The 15,565-nt window shown below is 44.1% G+C and overlaps 1 protein-coding gene across 1 annotated transcript in view; it reads left to right on the plus strand.

Annotated features, from left to right (window-relative positions):
* PAK2 (p21 (RAC1) activated kinase 2) overlaps positions 1-15,565 on the plus strand; it is a 41,778-nt gene that overhangs the window by 22,340 nt on the left and 3,873 nt on the right. The window contains exons 3-14 of the mRNA XM_041416221.1: positions 3,149-3,249; positions 3,728-3,878; positions 4,443-4,474; positions 4,836-4,943; positions 6,181-6,313; positions 6,741-6,804; positions 7,250-7,298; positions 9,165-9,277; positions 9,442-9,559; positions 11,405-11,504; positions 13,978-14,174; positions 14,846-14,983. Coding sequence (XP_041272155.1) covers positions 3,149-3,249; positions 3,728-3,878; positions 4,443-4,474; positions 4,836-4,943; positions 6,181-6,313; positions 6,741-6,804; positions 7,250-7,298; positions 9,165-9,277; positions 9,442-9,559; positions 11,405-11,504; positions 13,978-14,174; positions 14,846-14,983 — 1,304 coding nt within the window. The remainder of the gene's footprint in view (positions 1-3,148; positions 3,250-3,727; positions 3,879-4,442; positions 4,475-4,835; positions 4,944-6,180; positions 6,314-6,740; positions 6,805-7,249; positions 7,299-9,164; positions 9,278-9,441; positions 9,560-11,404; positions 11,505-13,977; positions 14,175-14,845; positions 14,984-15,565) is intronic.

The raw sequence follows: 15,565 nt of genomic DNA on the forward strand, positions 1-15,565 counted from the left end.
AAGTGGGCACAGAGTCTTTCTGGCACTCACACAATAGTCAGATGTTAGTTGTTTTGTTCATTAGCATGGCTGGGACGCACCCTCCACAGAAATGCCCGTTTAAATCCTTATTTTCTTTAAATTCAGCTGCTGGGAAGCTTTACAGAAATATTAACTTCATGCTGAGATTTAAAAAATACATTGGGACTGGATGCAAAATAATCTGTCAACCTGGGGTAGATATTTTGTCATGGGAAAAATGTCTCCAGGCAGTGCGTAAGTTTAACAGATCACTTCAGAAATGTTCAGTTTTCCTTTTCAGAAAATTAAAAAAATCCTTGCCATTATCCAGGAATGTTATTTGGCTTTGTCTGCACATCTCTGTCCATATGATTTTGCAAGGTCCCTCCTGGCCAGCCTCATCTGCTCCTGGATCCTCTCTTGGGAGGTTCTTGTGCTTTGGGGGACTTGCAGATGAAGAGGTTTAGCAATTACACAGTTTCTGTCCCAAGTCTGAGCTAGTTCTGTGCTGAAATAATCCTAAGGGTTTGAAGGGATTATTTAATCACCAGTCATGGAAGATTTTTTTCCCCTCTGGTTCCATTGTTTAGGATAAATGAAGTGATAGTCATCTTCTTACCTAGAGTGCTTTATTGCCATGAATTTTCTTGGCCTGACTTCTGAAGTGAAAGCAACCTCTGTGTGGTTTTGGAAAGCTTTAAAATAGTCCCCTAAAACCAGAAATGTTTCTCTTTGAGCAGAAAGTATTGAAGGAAGTGCTGAGGGCATCACCCAGATCCTGCATATCACATGTTTGGGGGCACATTTCAGTGTGGTTTCAGCTGGAGCTCAGCAACTCCAGGTGCACATCTGGAGTCAGCTGCCTGCTGCCTCCAGCTGTTGGAAAACAGCTGTGTTTCTTGCCTTGTGTATGGAATTTGGTTGGTGGGAAGCAAGGGCAGCCTGAGGTACTTTGCCCTGGGAAGCACCGAGGCTGACACCGTGCTGAGTGCCTGTGGCTTCACTTGGGGAAGAGTCCACTTGTTATTTGAGGCACCTTCTTAATCAGAGCCTTTCTCCAGCTCACCAAATCCTTCCAAAGGACCTGTGTGTCTCCGCAGGGCCAAGGGCCAAATTCTGTGTCCCGTGACCAATCATAAAATGGTCAAACACCCATTTCTGCAGGACGGAAGGGCTAAGGCAGAACTTCCTCCAGACAGAGCACTACACCGAGCTGACAGCCCCCAGACCCGCCACATTCAGCCCCCTCAGTGGGCTGGACTCTCTCTTGCGGTGCAGCCACAGGACCTGTGTGTCTCTGCAGGGCCAAGGGTTCTGTGTCCCGTGACCAATAATAAAATGGCCAAACACCCATTTCTGCAGGACGGAAGGGCTAAGGCAGAACTTCCTCCAGACAGAGCACTACACCGAGCTGACAGCCCCCAGACCCGCCACATTCAGCCCCCTCAGTGGGCTGGACTCTCTCTTGGGGTGCAGCCACCAACCTGTGGTAGCCTCTCATGTTCTCCTTACAGACTTTGCTTTTGGGGCTCACCCATGTCAGCAGCAAGGCCACCACGTGCAGTTGGGAAGGAGCATTGCCCTGCACTGAGGGATTCCCGTCCCAGTCCCGGGCAGGGGCAGCGTGGCCTTGCCGTGGCCTTGTTCTGGGAGCAGAGAATGTCCTGCCAGCACATGACTCACCGGGCTTGCCTCTGGCTGGGGCTGTTTGTTTGAAGTGCTGCTCTGCCGTTCCTGTGGGCAGAGCAATGGGTTTTAGTCTCCTTGCCTTGCCTGCTCATGGCATCTGTGTAGTTTTGGAAGGAGTGGGTTTATTTAGCCAGCACATGCTGAAGGGCTTGAGCACCAGCGCCTGTTCACTGCATGTCAAGTGCTTCCAAATAGGAGCTTTCCTGAGAAATACAACTTCATATATATATATAAAATGTGTTCCGTTGCTTCCACATAAAAAACTACAAGAAATAGATCAGAAATGGTGCTCCCCTTGGTTCTAGTTTCTCCCGTGCTGTTAATGAAACATCTGACAGCCTGTTTGCTTTTTGGCTCTGCCCTGTGCAGCCATATTAAAGATATCCTGTTTATAACAGCCGTGTCTTTCCACGGCATTGTTCAGCTGGAGGCAGCCCACATGGCTTTTCGTTCGGGAGTATTGTCCTCGTTCCCTGTGCTTCCCTTCCCAGCAGGAGGGGATTTCACATGGATTCCTGGCTCTGAGCAGCACCATCTTTGCTGTGTAGTAACCAGGAGAGTGCTGGTATACCTGCCTTTTCTCAAACAACGGGACTTTTAAGGTGAATTTAGAAACAAAGCAGAAAAATTAAATGAAAATAACCCCCCCGAGCCACGCCCTGAAAACTCCCAAAACAAACAAACAAAAATCCAAAGCCCGAGGTGTTAGAAAATATCTTATAAATTCAATTGACTCTAGGTTGGATTGTGCACGTGGTCCTTCTAATTAGTTGTTCCTGCTTCTGGTAGTTATTATGCTTCCCCCCACCTTTAATTTAAATTAGGTAATTGCTCTGAGGCTATAAACTCTTATCTTCATCACAGGAAGTCCTAGTTTGCATTAATTACCTTGAATTGAAGCAGTGAGGCAACTGAGTTTTAAGTGTCTTTAGGGTGAACTTGAGGTTGAGCTGAAGTTGTCTTTTCTGCTGTTCTTAATCTATATTAAAATGTCCTTTTTTGCATTGTAAACATTTAATATGTTTAGATTTTGCTTGCTCAACAGAGCACTCTGGTGTTGTTAATCTCTTTATTTTCTTGCTGCCAGAGTACAAATTATTTGAATGGAACAAGGAATCACAGAATCCCAGCACAGAGTATAAATTATTTGAATGGAACAAGGAATCACAGAATCCCAGCACAGAGTATAAATTATTTGAATGGAACCATGGAATCACAGAATCCCAGTACAGTTTGGGTTGGAAGGGCCCTTAAAGTTCATCCAGTCCCACCCCTGCCATGGGCAGGGACACCTCCCACTATCCCAGGATGCTCCAAGCCCCATCCAGCCTGGCCTTGGGCACTTCCAGAGGGAACCAGGGGCAGCCACAGCTTTTCTGGGGACCCTGTGTCAGGGCCTCACCAGCTTCACAGGGAAGAATTTCTTTCTAACATAGAGATCTTTGAATGTCTTTTTCAGGAAGCAAGAAGAAGGAAAAGGAAAGGCCAGAAATCTCCCCACCGTCAGATTTTGAACATACCATCCATGTTGGCTTCGATGCTGTTACTGGAGAGTTCACTGTGAGTATTCCTGCCTTGGAGCAGCTCAGGGAGCACCATGGGTCACTGCTGCAGTGAAGCCAAGGCAGAGCTTTAGAAAAAAGTGCAGTTTAGTCTTTGTTTCTACCAAGGAGCTGCTTTTCATTTGTGCTTGTACAGCACACTGTGACCTGTTAGTGCTCCTGCAATGCCAGTGGCACATCTGGTGCTTTGTGCCACCTGGGAGAGCACTCCCTAACAAACCCTCTTCAGTTTGCCTTCTTTAATGGGTAACACTGGATCTTTTGAGTGTTTTTGTGTCCCCACTCCTCACATCTAGCCCAGCATACCTGGAGGAGTTGTATCCTGTGATCTGTATTTCCACCTTTGGCTCCCCATCCTACTCGCTCGTGTGCATAAGGCTGTGCATGTTATGCTTTAACAGAGGGAAGAAATTTGTTTTGCTTTCAAAAAACCTTTAAAATACAAAAAGGATGCTTTAAATCCCCTGTTTTTTCAGGGAATGCCAGAACAATGGGCTCGGTTGCTTCAGACCTCAAATATCACCAAGCTAGAACAGAAGAAAAACCCCCAGGCGGTACTAGATGTGCTGAAATTCTACGACTCCAAAGACACAGCAAAACAGAAATATCTGAGTTTTTCTGCCCCAGGTGAGAGCCAAGTGTGCAAGACACTGGAGTTGGGAATTCGGAGCACTGTCTTCCTCTATGTCAGAGTGATAAATCAGGTTCAAGTGCTAAAATCAAGGTGCATTTCAATGAGGCACAAATATACAAAGATGGATTTAAAACTGACTGGAAACTGGCGTTGTCCAGTTAATTTCCTGGTTTAAGTGGAGAGGGGAAGAAAGGGAGCTGGATCATTCAGAACAGCAGCCAAAATGAGCTTGAATGGGCAGTGTTTATCAGGCTGGGGCTCTGGGGCTGGGATGAGCTGGTTTTGTGCTGGAGCCCTTGCTCCTCACAGCTGTCTCTGAACTTGATGTCACCAGCTGGTGACATCAGCGATCAGAATAATTTGTGACTCTTGCATGGGGGGCTGAGGGAAGGACTGTCCCACAAACAGGTGCAGTTTTACAACTTTTCTTCCAAACTCTTTCCAAAAGTAGCTTAGTAATAAGGCTTTGTAGTATTCTTACCCTGTACCCTACAAAGTTCACTTTTTATTACTTATTTTCTGATGATTTTATGTATTCTGCTCTTTGTCCTGTTTAGAAAAAGATGGATTCCCTTCAGGAACGCCAACGGTGAGTGTGTTTACTATTGTTTGGATATTCTGTGGTGCATACAAGTTCAGATTTTCTGTATTTTTTATATCCTGAATCTTGAAGTATTAAGCTGTATAAAGATTAAAAGTATAAAAATTAAGAATTTTTTTGTGGAATAGAAACACATGTTTGGGTGGTCAGTCACATATTTCACTGCAGCAACAGTGTTTGAGTCTCATAATAATAACTGAAGGATAGACTTAGTGGTTTAAGTTAGTTTCTTTTGACATAAGTAAGAATTATTTTCTCTTAATGTCAAGAAAAAAAAAAGTGAAGTCTTTAATACTATGGGAGAGACAATTTCTTTATCTGTCTTTTTTAAACTTTGGTAAAAATGTAGACCAATGCCAAAGGTTCAGAACCATCAACAGCTGTGGCAGATGATGATGAGGATGATGAAGAGGCTCCTCCTCCTGTGATTGCTCCACGGCCAGATCACACAAAATCGGTGAGCAGCTGTAAAACTGTCAGACCTGCATTTCTCAGCATTGCAGAACTTCTGCTTTTTAGGGAAGTGTTTTATTTGGGCAATAAGCTGCTGGTAGTTTTTAGGGAAAAGTTCTGTTTTTTGAATTTGCTAAGAAAATTGCTAATTTCTGAGCATCAGTTGGATTGGAAGTCCTGTAGTTAATAGAATCATAGGATCATTCAGGTTGGAAAAGACCCCTCAGGTGATTGAAATTTGTCAGCTTGTGTTGGAGAAAGCCAGTTATGCTCAATCCAACATGTGAGGAGGAGGATTCTTATTCCTAAATAAAACCTGTAGGCCATTTTTATAACTTTGTGCAGCACAATGATACAGGTGTAATGTATTTGCTTTCTTTTATTTGATTGGGTTGCAGTGTGGTAGCCCCTCCAAGTACACCACCTGAACCCCAGCCAATGCAAATTTTAGATTTGAAAGCTTATTTCATTCACAAAGTCATCAGTACTACAGGAACAGTGAAATGCTAGAGAAGATGTTAATAAAATTTTAGGGTAGCCCTCATCTACACACCTTGGTAATGGTGTCCCAGGGGCCCCACTTACTCCAGCTCCTTCTTTTGGCTGTGGGAGCTGTACATTTTGCCTCTCTGCTGTCCACTTTTTTCAGGAGTGCAAATGTGAATTATGTTTATTTGTCTAGGGATATTGCTTTATAATTTCCCACACTTGGGATTTAACATATAAAAGGTGAGAGGTCCACAAGCTGGATATTTCTGGAGTAGCTTTGTATATCTGTGAACAGCTCAGGAGGAAATTAAATAAAGCTCCATGAAACTAAATTCCCTTAAAAAACCCTTAAATTGGGGACAATATGGAAATATTTGAGGATCTCATCCTTCTTTTCATAGCAATCAAGCATCTTTTTCCTTTAGATCTTAGTAGAAGTTGATCTCACTATTAAATAGTGGCTTCTGCTCTGTTCACTAGTATGGGTTATAAAGAATAAGTAGATAAAAAACTGAGAAACCCCCTGTGGAATCTCCTAGCATCCTCTCTGTTCAGAAGTGCCTGGATCTCTTTGAGAGGTCAGTAATGTTGCCAGCATCTTGTTTTATGGAGCTTTAATGTGTCTCAGGTCTAATTTCTGCCTCATACCCGTTACAAAATGTTGCTTGGGGATGTCTGCAGAGCCGTGGTGGGTTTCAGCTGCAGGTCAGTGGTGGCAGAGCAGGTGCTCAGGTCTCTGGTCTCTCTCACAGATTTACACCCGCTCTGTCATTGACCCCATCCCCGCCCCGGCCGGTGACACCTGCGCCGACAGCGCCTCCAAAGCAGGGGATAAACAGAAAAAGAAAACCAAGATGTCAGATGAAGACATCATGGAAAAACTACGTAGGTGCCTTCATTTCAGATAGCAGGGGAGCAGTGTTAGAGCTGTGGCCTCACCTTTGCTGTGTGTGCAGTGCTTGGGTAGCTTTGTGTCAGCAGCAGCTGAGAGCGCTGCGCTGGCTTGGGGGGGTTTGTAATGCTTGGAGCCCTCTGGGGTGGAAAACAAGGATAGAACAGGTTTGGGATGGTATCATACATGCACATCACAGTGTCACAATGGATTTCAATCAAACCATAGTAACACAAAATAGTTGCTTGTTCCATAATCATCTTGGTGATGATTTTTCACAGTGTTAATGCAGCTTTGGCTGTTGGTGCACCAGCTTTGCTACTTGAGTTGACCCACTCTTGTGCCTATCTTGTCCAGGCCAGCCCTGCTGTTGGGGGGCAGTGGGATTGGACTGATTTTTTGACTGGCTTTTTCTTTCAGGCACTATTGTCAGCATAGGAGATCCCAAGAAAAAATACACCAGATATGAAAAAATCGGGCAGGGGTAAGTATTGACCCCAGCTTTTATCCCCAGTGGGCCAGTGTTAGGAGCAGGGTGCTGTTTTCTGCCTCACACCACTTCCTGTGCAGGCAGAGATGTTGGCTGCATTCAGCAGATAAATCACAGAATCCCACCCTAGTTAGGGTGAGAAGGGACCTTAGAGCACATCCCTTGAAGTTCCACCCCTGCCATGGACAGGGACATCTTCCACTATCCCAGGCTGCTCCAAACCCTGTCCAACCTGGCTCTGAGCACTTCCAGGGATGGGGCAGCTGTGACTTCTCTGGCAGCAAACAGTAAAGTAAATAAACAACAAAGGCATCACACGGTGGTGGAAATTTTGAATTGAAAACTGAAACAATTTTGTGGTTTTGATTTGGCTGTTCACGTGTGTGTTTGTTACGCAGGGAGATGCAACTTGCTGTAACATTTGTCTTTCTCTTCACAGGGCTTCAGGTACAGTTTTCACAGCTATTGATGTGGCAACAGGGCAGGAGGTAAGATTCCTGTGTTCGTTTTTTGTTTAAATGTTCTTCTGTAGGTGGCCAGAATGATTTGAGTGGTTCCCTTCAGTGGCTCCCATTGCTGCTATCACCTCTCAGATCTGTTTGTCACAGTCAGTTATAAGAGTGTGCCTTGTTCTATAATAATCAGATGGTGAAAGCTAAAAATAGTCTTTCCAATGAAAAGCAGAGAGAGTGAGGTGTTCCAGAAGTGAGCTTACAAAATGGTTTATCCTTCAAGAATTGCAGGCATTGTTGTGTTACGTTTTCAGAAATAAAATTTTGTTCAGTCTTGGCACACTTGGCTGTGTCTGTCTCTAGGGAAGCAGCTTGTCTCATGTGATGCCCTCAGAATGTCTTCTCCATATCCTACTCTTTGCTTTCATCCCTTGGTTTCTCTGGTGGCATCAGCAGTACTCTGCATGTTTGTCATCCAGTGGCCATATCTTGGGAAACAACCCAGAGAGCTTTTGGGACTCAGATTTTAGGAATTATTTGTCTCAGTTTAACTTCAGATTTCCCTAATTTTCTTTCAATGTTTTTATTTAAGTTTTCCTAATTTTTCTTTTAAATATCCACAAGTAGGCATTCTTTAGGTCACTGATAATAAATGCCCTTTCAGCACTAACAACATTCAGCAGTCCTGCAGTGGAGCACTACATCTTGATGTAACATGAGCCTTCCCATCATCTCAGTGTCTCTTAGTTTGCTCTCTACACACTGCAGTATTCATGTCCTCTTACTGATTGCAGAGTGAATTTTGGGTCCAGGACCTTTCTTTGCCCTGCTGTGCACTTTGCCAGGCAGCTGATGGCTTGCAGCCTTCATGCAGTGTTCAGGTTTCCTCTGTTTAATGCCTGAGGATGGAGTTAGGTTTGTTCATCACCAAGAGGAACACTCCTCCTAGAGCTACACAGTGACAGGACAGGAGGGAACAGACAAAAATTGCCATAAGGGAAATTTAAGTTAGATATTGAGAATTTTTTCCCTCTCAGGCAGGATGATTGGGCATGGCACAGGAGTCCAAGAGGGCTTGTGAAATATCTGCTCATTGAGGTTTCCATTCCAAACTCCCACAACCCTCATCAACCTGCTCCACCTCCACTCAGAGTTATTTTGTCACTCTGTGCTGCAGAATGATGAGAATTTCTTCCTTTAATGTCCTTGGCAATATAATAAGAATAATTTCTACAGGAATTTGTTGGTTCTTATGTTTGGTTTTGGAGTCAGCCCAGGCTGTCTTGCAGAACTCCAAACTGCCTCCTCAGACTGTTGGAGTTAACAGAGCTGGGATGATTCTTCTCCATTGTGAACTCTGTAGTACTTGTCCTTGTTACCTTATTTCCTGGATGAGGTGGGCCTTTATCTACCCTTTTCTGTCTTGGATAATTCATTAATGACTTTGAGAGGAATTCCTCTGCCTCCCAGCATTCCATATACCCAAACACTAGTTTGGTCAGAATAAAGAACAACAAATTGCCTCACCATGCCTTGGAAGGCTCAGATTTTCTCTCTGAGTTCCTACAGGATTCTCTTCTGCTCCAGGCCTGTTGATATGGAATTGAGTGAATATCCTTCTACCTCCTGAATGCCCTTTGTTGTCTGGTCTGGCCTCTCTCACTGTTTGTGGATCCTTTCAATTGCAAGAGGATGATGTTGGCCGTGGGTGCAAGTTGTGTGCTGATCAAGCTGGATTCTTTCAAGTTGTATGCTGATAAATTAACAACTTGCTAGCCACAAACTGTTTTAAGCTCCTTTAATCCTGTTACTGGATTCCTTCTGCCTTTTCACTGTATTAAGTGTGACTGAAAGGTTTGGGTACTGAGGTTTGAGATTGCTGTTTTATTTTGCCCTATTCAGGTGGCTATTAAACAGATCAATTTGCAGAAACAGCCCAAGAAGGAGCTGATAATTAACGAGATCTTGGTAATGAAGGAGCTAAAGAACCCCAACATAGTCAACTTCCTGGACAGGTAAATGCAGCCAGCTGGCTGATTCCTCATCCCAAGGGTTACAGGAGATTATCCCTTGCACAGACCTGCTCTTCCTCTACCTAAGGGTCTTGGAAGCAGATGAGGCTCTCTGTAGACTGTCACCCTGATGGCACAGGGACATGCTTTTGTTTTTCTCTTTGTAGTTACCTCGTAGGGGATGAATTGTTTGTGGTGATGGAGTATCTGGCTGGAGGCTCTCTAACAGATGTGGTCACAGAGACCTGTATGGATGAAGCACAGATTGCTGCTGTCTGCAGAGAGGTGAGTGTGAGGGGCTGGGCTGAGGAATGAAGGTGCTCCCTATTCCCCTCATTTTTATGGCATGCTCAAGTCAGCACTAATTGCCACAATTGCTGCTGAAGCTGTTGAGTAAAGAATGAATGGTACCATGAGCAAAAATCAAAATTGCAGAAAATAACAAAATTAGGTTAACTCAGAAAACTGAGGCTTTGCAAGTTGCAAGACAAAAGAACTACAGTGGTTTTTGAGAATGTTTTGTGATGGAGCAAATAAAGTCTGTGGGTTTGGTACCTGGGGTGCCTCGTCCTGCTGACAGTGTTAACAGAAAGATATGAATAATGTGGACTGTTATTAACACAATAATATGAATAAAGTTCAGGGAGGAGCAATAGAGAAGTTTAGCAGCTGGAAGGAATGGCTTTTTTGACTTGGACTAGCAAAGAACATTCAGAGGCACTAAGAAAAATCTGCATATTCATGTATGGGTAATGTAGAAAGGAGGAAAAAAAAAAGGAAAAATAAAACTCCTGAAAGCTTTGAAGAGTTTTCTAGAAGAAGGGAAATGGTGTTTGCTCACAGTTTGCAAATGGATCTGCTGAAATAGGAGTATGTTAAACATACACTAAAATAAAGATGAACTGAGTGCAGACTATCCCTTTCCCACTTTAGTCATTCCCATAGTGTGTGGCATCTACAGTTCTCTGCCAGATACGCTCTCTCTATGGATTTCTCAGGAAAATAATGCTCCAGAAGGTTGTAGATGGAATAACTTTCATGTTCCAGTAAGATTTCAAATGAAAGTGTTAAAAGCAGCCAGTATCACATCTTATCAGTGGTTTCTGCCCTGAGCAAGTGCCAGTATGCAGCTCAGGCTTGATTTTATCATGGCAGAAGGAGAATTGTGTTATCTGCTGTGCAGGAGAAACTGGAGGCTTTTAAAAAGCCCATCTGACTCCATCAGCATGACGAGAGGTTTTGTGACTCACCCCAAGGGAGGGGAGGGAAAGCAAACTTGCACAGTAACGTGTATGGACAGGGAATGGTTTCCAGAGAAACCAGAGCTGGAAGCAGAGAACCAAAAGAATAACTATTTACTGTGAGAGTAACTGACTTTTCTGAGGAAGAAATCACATACTGAACTATTGTACTCTGTCAAAACTCTGCTGCCCAGTGTTTTAGATACATTTAGTTTTGCAAATCAGTGTCGCTTTGCTAAAGCAAACCAAGATTAAAAGAAAAAATCCATTTCAGTGGGGACATCTGTACCAAGCTGCAAATGGCAAATGTTCTGCTTAGATGGAAAGAGAAAAATCTGGCTTTTGTTCTTTTGCCTTTTATTCTCAAATAACAAAAGTAAATTTCATTATGGTTTTGGGCAGCAAATTCGTGTGAAAGGTTTTCATCTGAAAACAATGCAAACCAGCATTAGTGCCTTTCAGAATGAAGATGTTTTACAGCCTTCACTGTAGAAGTTGTGTGGTTGTTGGACACGAAGCCTCACCAGTTCCTCTTGGTGAGACCTCAGCCTGAAAAGCTCTCACTTTATCCTTTATGGTTCCACTGCAGCAGCTGTGGGATGTACCAAAATTAACATCAGGGATTTCTGAGAGCATCTTGGGTGATGAGGAGTTTAAAGGATGCATTTGTTAAGATAGGGAAACTCCACGGTGAAATGATTTTTCAGCTCCTGAAATCCAGAGTGCATTTTTTTAGCCCAAGAGCTTCCTCTGCTGGTTATTTTCAATAGCACCTTTCTATTCTTGCACTCAGAGCTGGCTGAGGGTGTGAACATGGCTTTGAATTTGTGCTCACGTGCTGCAGTTCCATTCCTGGATGCTGAGTGTTGTTTTTTTCTCTCCTACCCAGTGCTTGCAAGCGCTTGAGTTCCTCCATGCCAACCAGGTGATCCACAGGGACATAAAGAGTGACAATGTGCTGTTAGGAATGGATGGATCAGTTAAATTAAGTGAGTAGCAGACAATTGTTTCACGTTCTGTTTTCCCTTTTTCAGGAATCTCTGGCTCAGAGTGTGTAAATCTGTAGAAGGAGAATTGGCAGGGAAATTTAAGGTGGTTTTTATTGACTATGAGTAATATAAAAGAATTCTGTTGTAAAATATGTATCAGACAGCAGGTGCTGATACTCTGAGGGCCCTCAGATGGGGCTGTGAATGTGTTGGCCTGGAAGGATGTTGAAGCAAACCTGTGGCCCCATGAATTCGTTGGTAAACAGCAAGTAACTGGCACAGACAGTGAAGCAAAATGGGAATGATTGCAGTAGCAAAGTTGCAGCAAACTGCAGTGGCTTTGTTAGGATGATACTAATGCTTGGCCCCGTTCTTGAAAAGGCCACTAACAAGAAAATTGGGCATTATTGGTTATTTGTTGCAGTCCAACCCTATGTCTTATCTTGGACTGGAAGTGTAACACTTTCATTAATATAATCATGGCAAAACAAATTACTTGCTTTTCAGGTAATGGTTATGCATGCATGGGCTTGGACAGTAAATCCTTTTTTGGTGTGTAAACGAAAATGATGTGAAAGCACTGGTAGCTGTCAGGACTGTTGAGAAAGAGGTGCATTATCTGCATTCCTGTATGTACCAAGGAATGTACAAAGCATATAACAATCAAAGAGTTAAGGCAAAAAGGTGTGAAGCAAAAAGTGTTTTCAGTAGGAATCTGAAGTGCCGTGAAAATGTGTCTTAGCAATATTCCTATTCTAGATGGTTTGCAGTCTCATTTTATTTGAGATGCAGTGTGAAGAACGATTACCAGCAACCTAATTTGCTTACCAGTATTGTTGGATGTGCTGCTCACTTGCATAGGGAATTTTATTTTAAGGATGTGATGTGTCTGTGCACAAGCTGTGGCGTCAGAGGCTGGAGAGAAGTGAACAGTTACAAGAGAGGATGTGGCTGAGAAGAGTTAGCTGGAGAATGATCACAAATGCAAAAGAGGTGTCAAAGCAAAGTGGCCAAAGGACAGAGTAGCTGAGTCAAAATCATCATGGCAGCAAATCGGGGGAGGATGAGGAGGAGGGAGACACAGGAGAAGACAGGAGTCAGCTGCAAAAATTCCCTGTATGAAGGGGAGGTGGAGTAATGAGTGCTGAACAAGCTGTTCTGGGCCTGTGTGATTACAGTGCTTTAGCAGAAGTTTAGGGTGGGAGAAACTGCACCTTCTTTTTGAACTCTTCCCCTTCTCTAGGGAGTCTGGTGACAGGACAGGTGTCACCACTGCAGCTACACATGCTGCTGGTGGGTGAAACTCTATTCCTGCCTGTCTTCTTCCTCTGTGCTGGTGGCTGGTGCTGGAGGCCTGGCTGGAAGGTCAGGAGAACACACTGCAGCTGCTTCCATGGGCTGGTTACGGAAATGGGCCATGCTGGGAGGTGACTGTGACACCTTGATAAGGCCAAAAAGTGCAGGAGGAACTTGGTTACTCCTATAGGTTTGGTTTTTGTGGTTTTGGGTTTTTTTTAAGGCAGCATTTTGACTGTCAGGGTGGTTTAGTTCTGTGTTAAATGATCTTGGTACAACTTGGCACTTCGTGTCTTGGCTCTTTCCTTAGCACTGCTTGGCATAACACTTCCAAAATCGCCCTGGAATTTTCTCTCTCTCTTCTCTCCCTCCCCCTCTCTGTCTCTCTTTCTCTAACTTAGTGTCAATGATAAGGTAATATCTGTCTCCTGCCTTAACTGTGTTCTTATTGATGCTTTACATGCCTGGGAAGTGGGAGTGCTGCAGCTGGATAAAGTAACATGATGGGACATGCATTGCTGTTGCACCTGAAGGCTATAGGAATAGGTGACTTTTCTCCTTTTCTTGAGTGTGGTTGTTCTCTTTGGTAGTTACCTTGTGGAAAGGTTTGTTTGTCCAGGTTCCTGCTGCTGAGTGGGGTAGCACTGCACTTCCCTGGAGCCTTGTTTCCGTGTCTGTCGGCTGTAGTGCCTGTATAGATGGCCAAAGTGCTGTGAAATGTTGACCTCAGTAGCTGCACAAGTACAGTCTGTTTAGCAGGGCAGAAGCCATGGGTTGTGGATGGATTTCTTCTAATTCAGGCTGTATAACACACCAGATGCAGAACACTCTGCCTGTGTTCTGCCTGATTGCTTATTTTGGCTGTTACCATCCTAGAACTCTTGATGGAAGGACTGGGCAAAACACCATTCTTCTGCAGGGTAATTCTTGTTTCCAGAGGACAAAAGCCTTGTCTTCACTCCATGGAATTCTGCCCTGCTTAAGCACCTTCAGGTTTTGTATTTTCATTGCACGTTGGCTTTTTAATACTGAGAATGTAGTGGGGGAGGAAAGAAGAAACTGCCCCCAAACCCCTCTCAATGAAATGTATGTGTAGCTATAGAAAAGTCTTCTAGGAAAACCAGTTCTTGGGGTGCACCATCCCAGTTTAACCTCTTAACCTTCTGTTGTCCTGCAGCTGACTTTGGGTTCTGTGCCCAGATCACCCCTGAGCAGAGCAAGCGCAGCACCATGGTGGGGACTCCGTACTGGATGGCTCCCGAGGTGGTGACACGGAAAGCCTACGGCCCCAAAGTGGACATCTGGTCCCTGGGCATCATGGCTATTGAGATGGTGGAAGGAGAGCCCCCGTACCTCAATGAGAACCCCCTGAGGGTAAGAAGCCCTGGTGTTGCTGGAGCTGGGTGTTCACCACTGTCAGTACCTGTTTGCTAATTGCATCTGCATTAAAAAGAAAATGAAATGAAAAAGCCAACGAGTTTCAGCAGTACAACAAAATTCTTCCAGAGGAAGAGAGCTGTCTTGAATTTGCAGTCAGCCTTACCCTGACTCCCCATCCCTGGAAGTGTCCAAGGCCAGGTTGGACGGGGCTTGGAATAACCTGGGATAGTGGAAGGTATCCCTGCCCAAGGCAGGGGGTGGAACAAGTTGGGCTTTAAGGTCCATTTCAGCCTAAACCAGTCTGGGATTCTGTAATGGTACTTAGAAGATTTGCCTGCCTGTAAATAAAACACAGGACTTTGACCTCAGGCCTCTGTGATAGTCTGGGGAAAGCAAACCCAAGACATTGTGGAAAGTGCTGCTGTGTCACAAACTGATGTTTTCTTTGCTAAGGTCAGTATCTGTTTCCAAAAGATCCTGAACATTATTTTGCTACTAGGAAGAATAGGTCGTGAGTGCCTACACGTGTGGCATTTTTACGGTTCTGATCTGAAGTTGAGGAGAAGTAGCTGCAGAGCCCTCTCATCTGAGGGCTTGCCACAAGGCAGGTCAGTTTGACACTTTTAAAGCTTGGTTTTGGCTATATCTTATTCTTCATTTTACAGGCTTTATATTTGATAGCAACTAATGGCACACCAGAACTCCAGAACCCAGAGAAACTGTCCCCAATATTCCGGGATTTCTTGAACCGATGTTTGGAGATGGATGTGGAGAAAAGAGGATCAGCCAAAGAATTGCTACAGGTGAGAGTCCACTTCTTCTCACAGTGAGGTCCAGAAGGCAGAGTCAGGTCATGACTCCTGTAATGAACCACTCCATAGACTTGACACCCTTTCTTCTTTTTTTTTTTTTTGTCCAGAAGGCAGAGTCAGGTCATGACGCCTGTAATGAACCACTCCATAGACTGACACCCTTACTTCTTTTTTTTTTTTGTGTTTTCTCCTGGGAATTGTAGTGAGAGCAGTTGGTAGGAAAGATATATAATATACTCCAAAGTTGTTCCATCATAACCTGTGATTTCACTCTGCCACTGCCAAAGTGTCCAGTAGTTTAGGAACTCCTTTCAGAGGGTGGCCAGTGATAGCATTTGCATTGCTTTTCATATTTCTGCTGGTCTGACATCAGTGTTCAAACCTTGAAAAGAAAAGTTTCCTTTCTCCCTGCTGGGTTTTGCCCTACGAGCTGAGCAGCTGGAGCAGTGACACCACTTCTCCTTTTAGTTTTGATTTTAAATACTTTCTGTGCACTGGAGAAAGGCTGGTTTGTTAAAGGAGATCTGCTTGTAGGCAGCATTGTGAAGGTGTGGGAGAATCTCTGATGCCATT

This window comes from Onychostruthus taczanowskii, unplaced genomic scaffold (genome assembly GCF_017590055.1).
Source record: "Onychostruthus taczanowskii isolate IOZ18803 unplaced genomic scaffold, ASM1759005v1 scaffold51, whole genome shotgun sequence".
In the NCBI taxonomy this organism is placed as follows: domain Eukaryota; kingdom Metazoa; phylum Chordata; class Aves; order Passeriformes; family Passeridae; genus Onychostruthus; species Onychostruthus taczanowskii.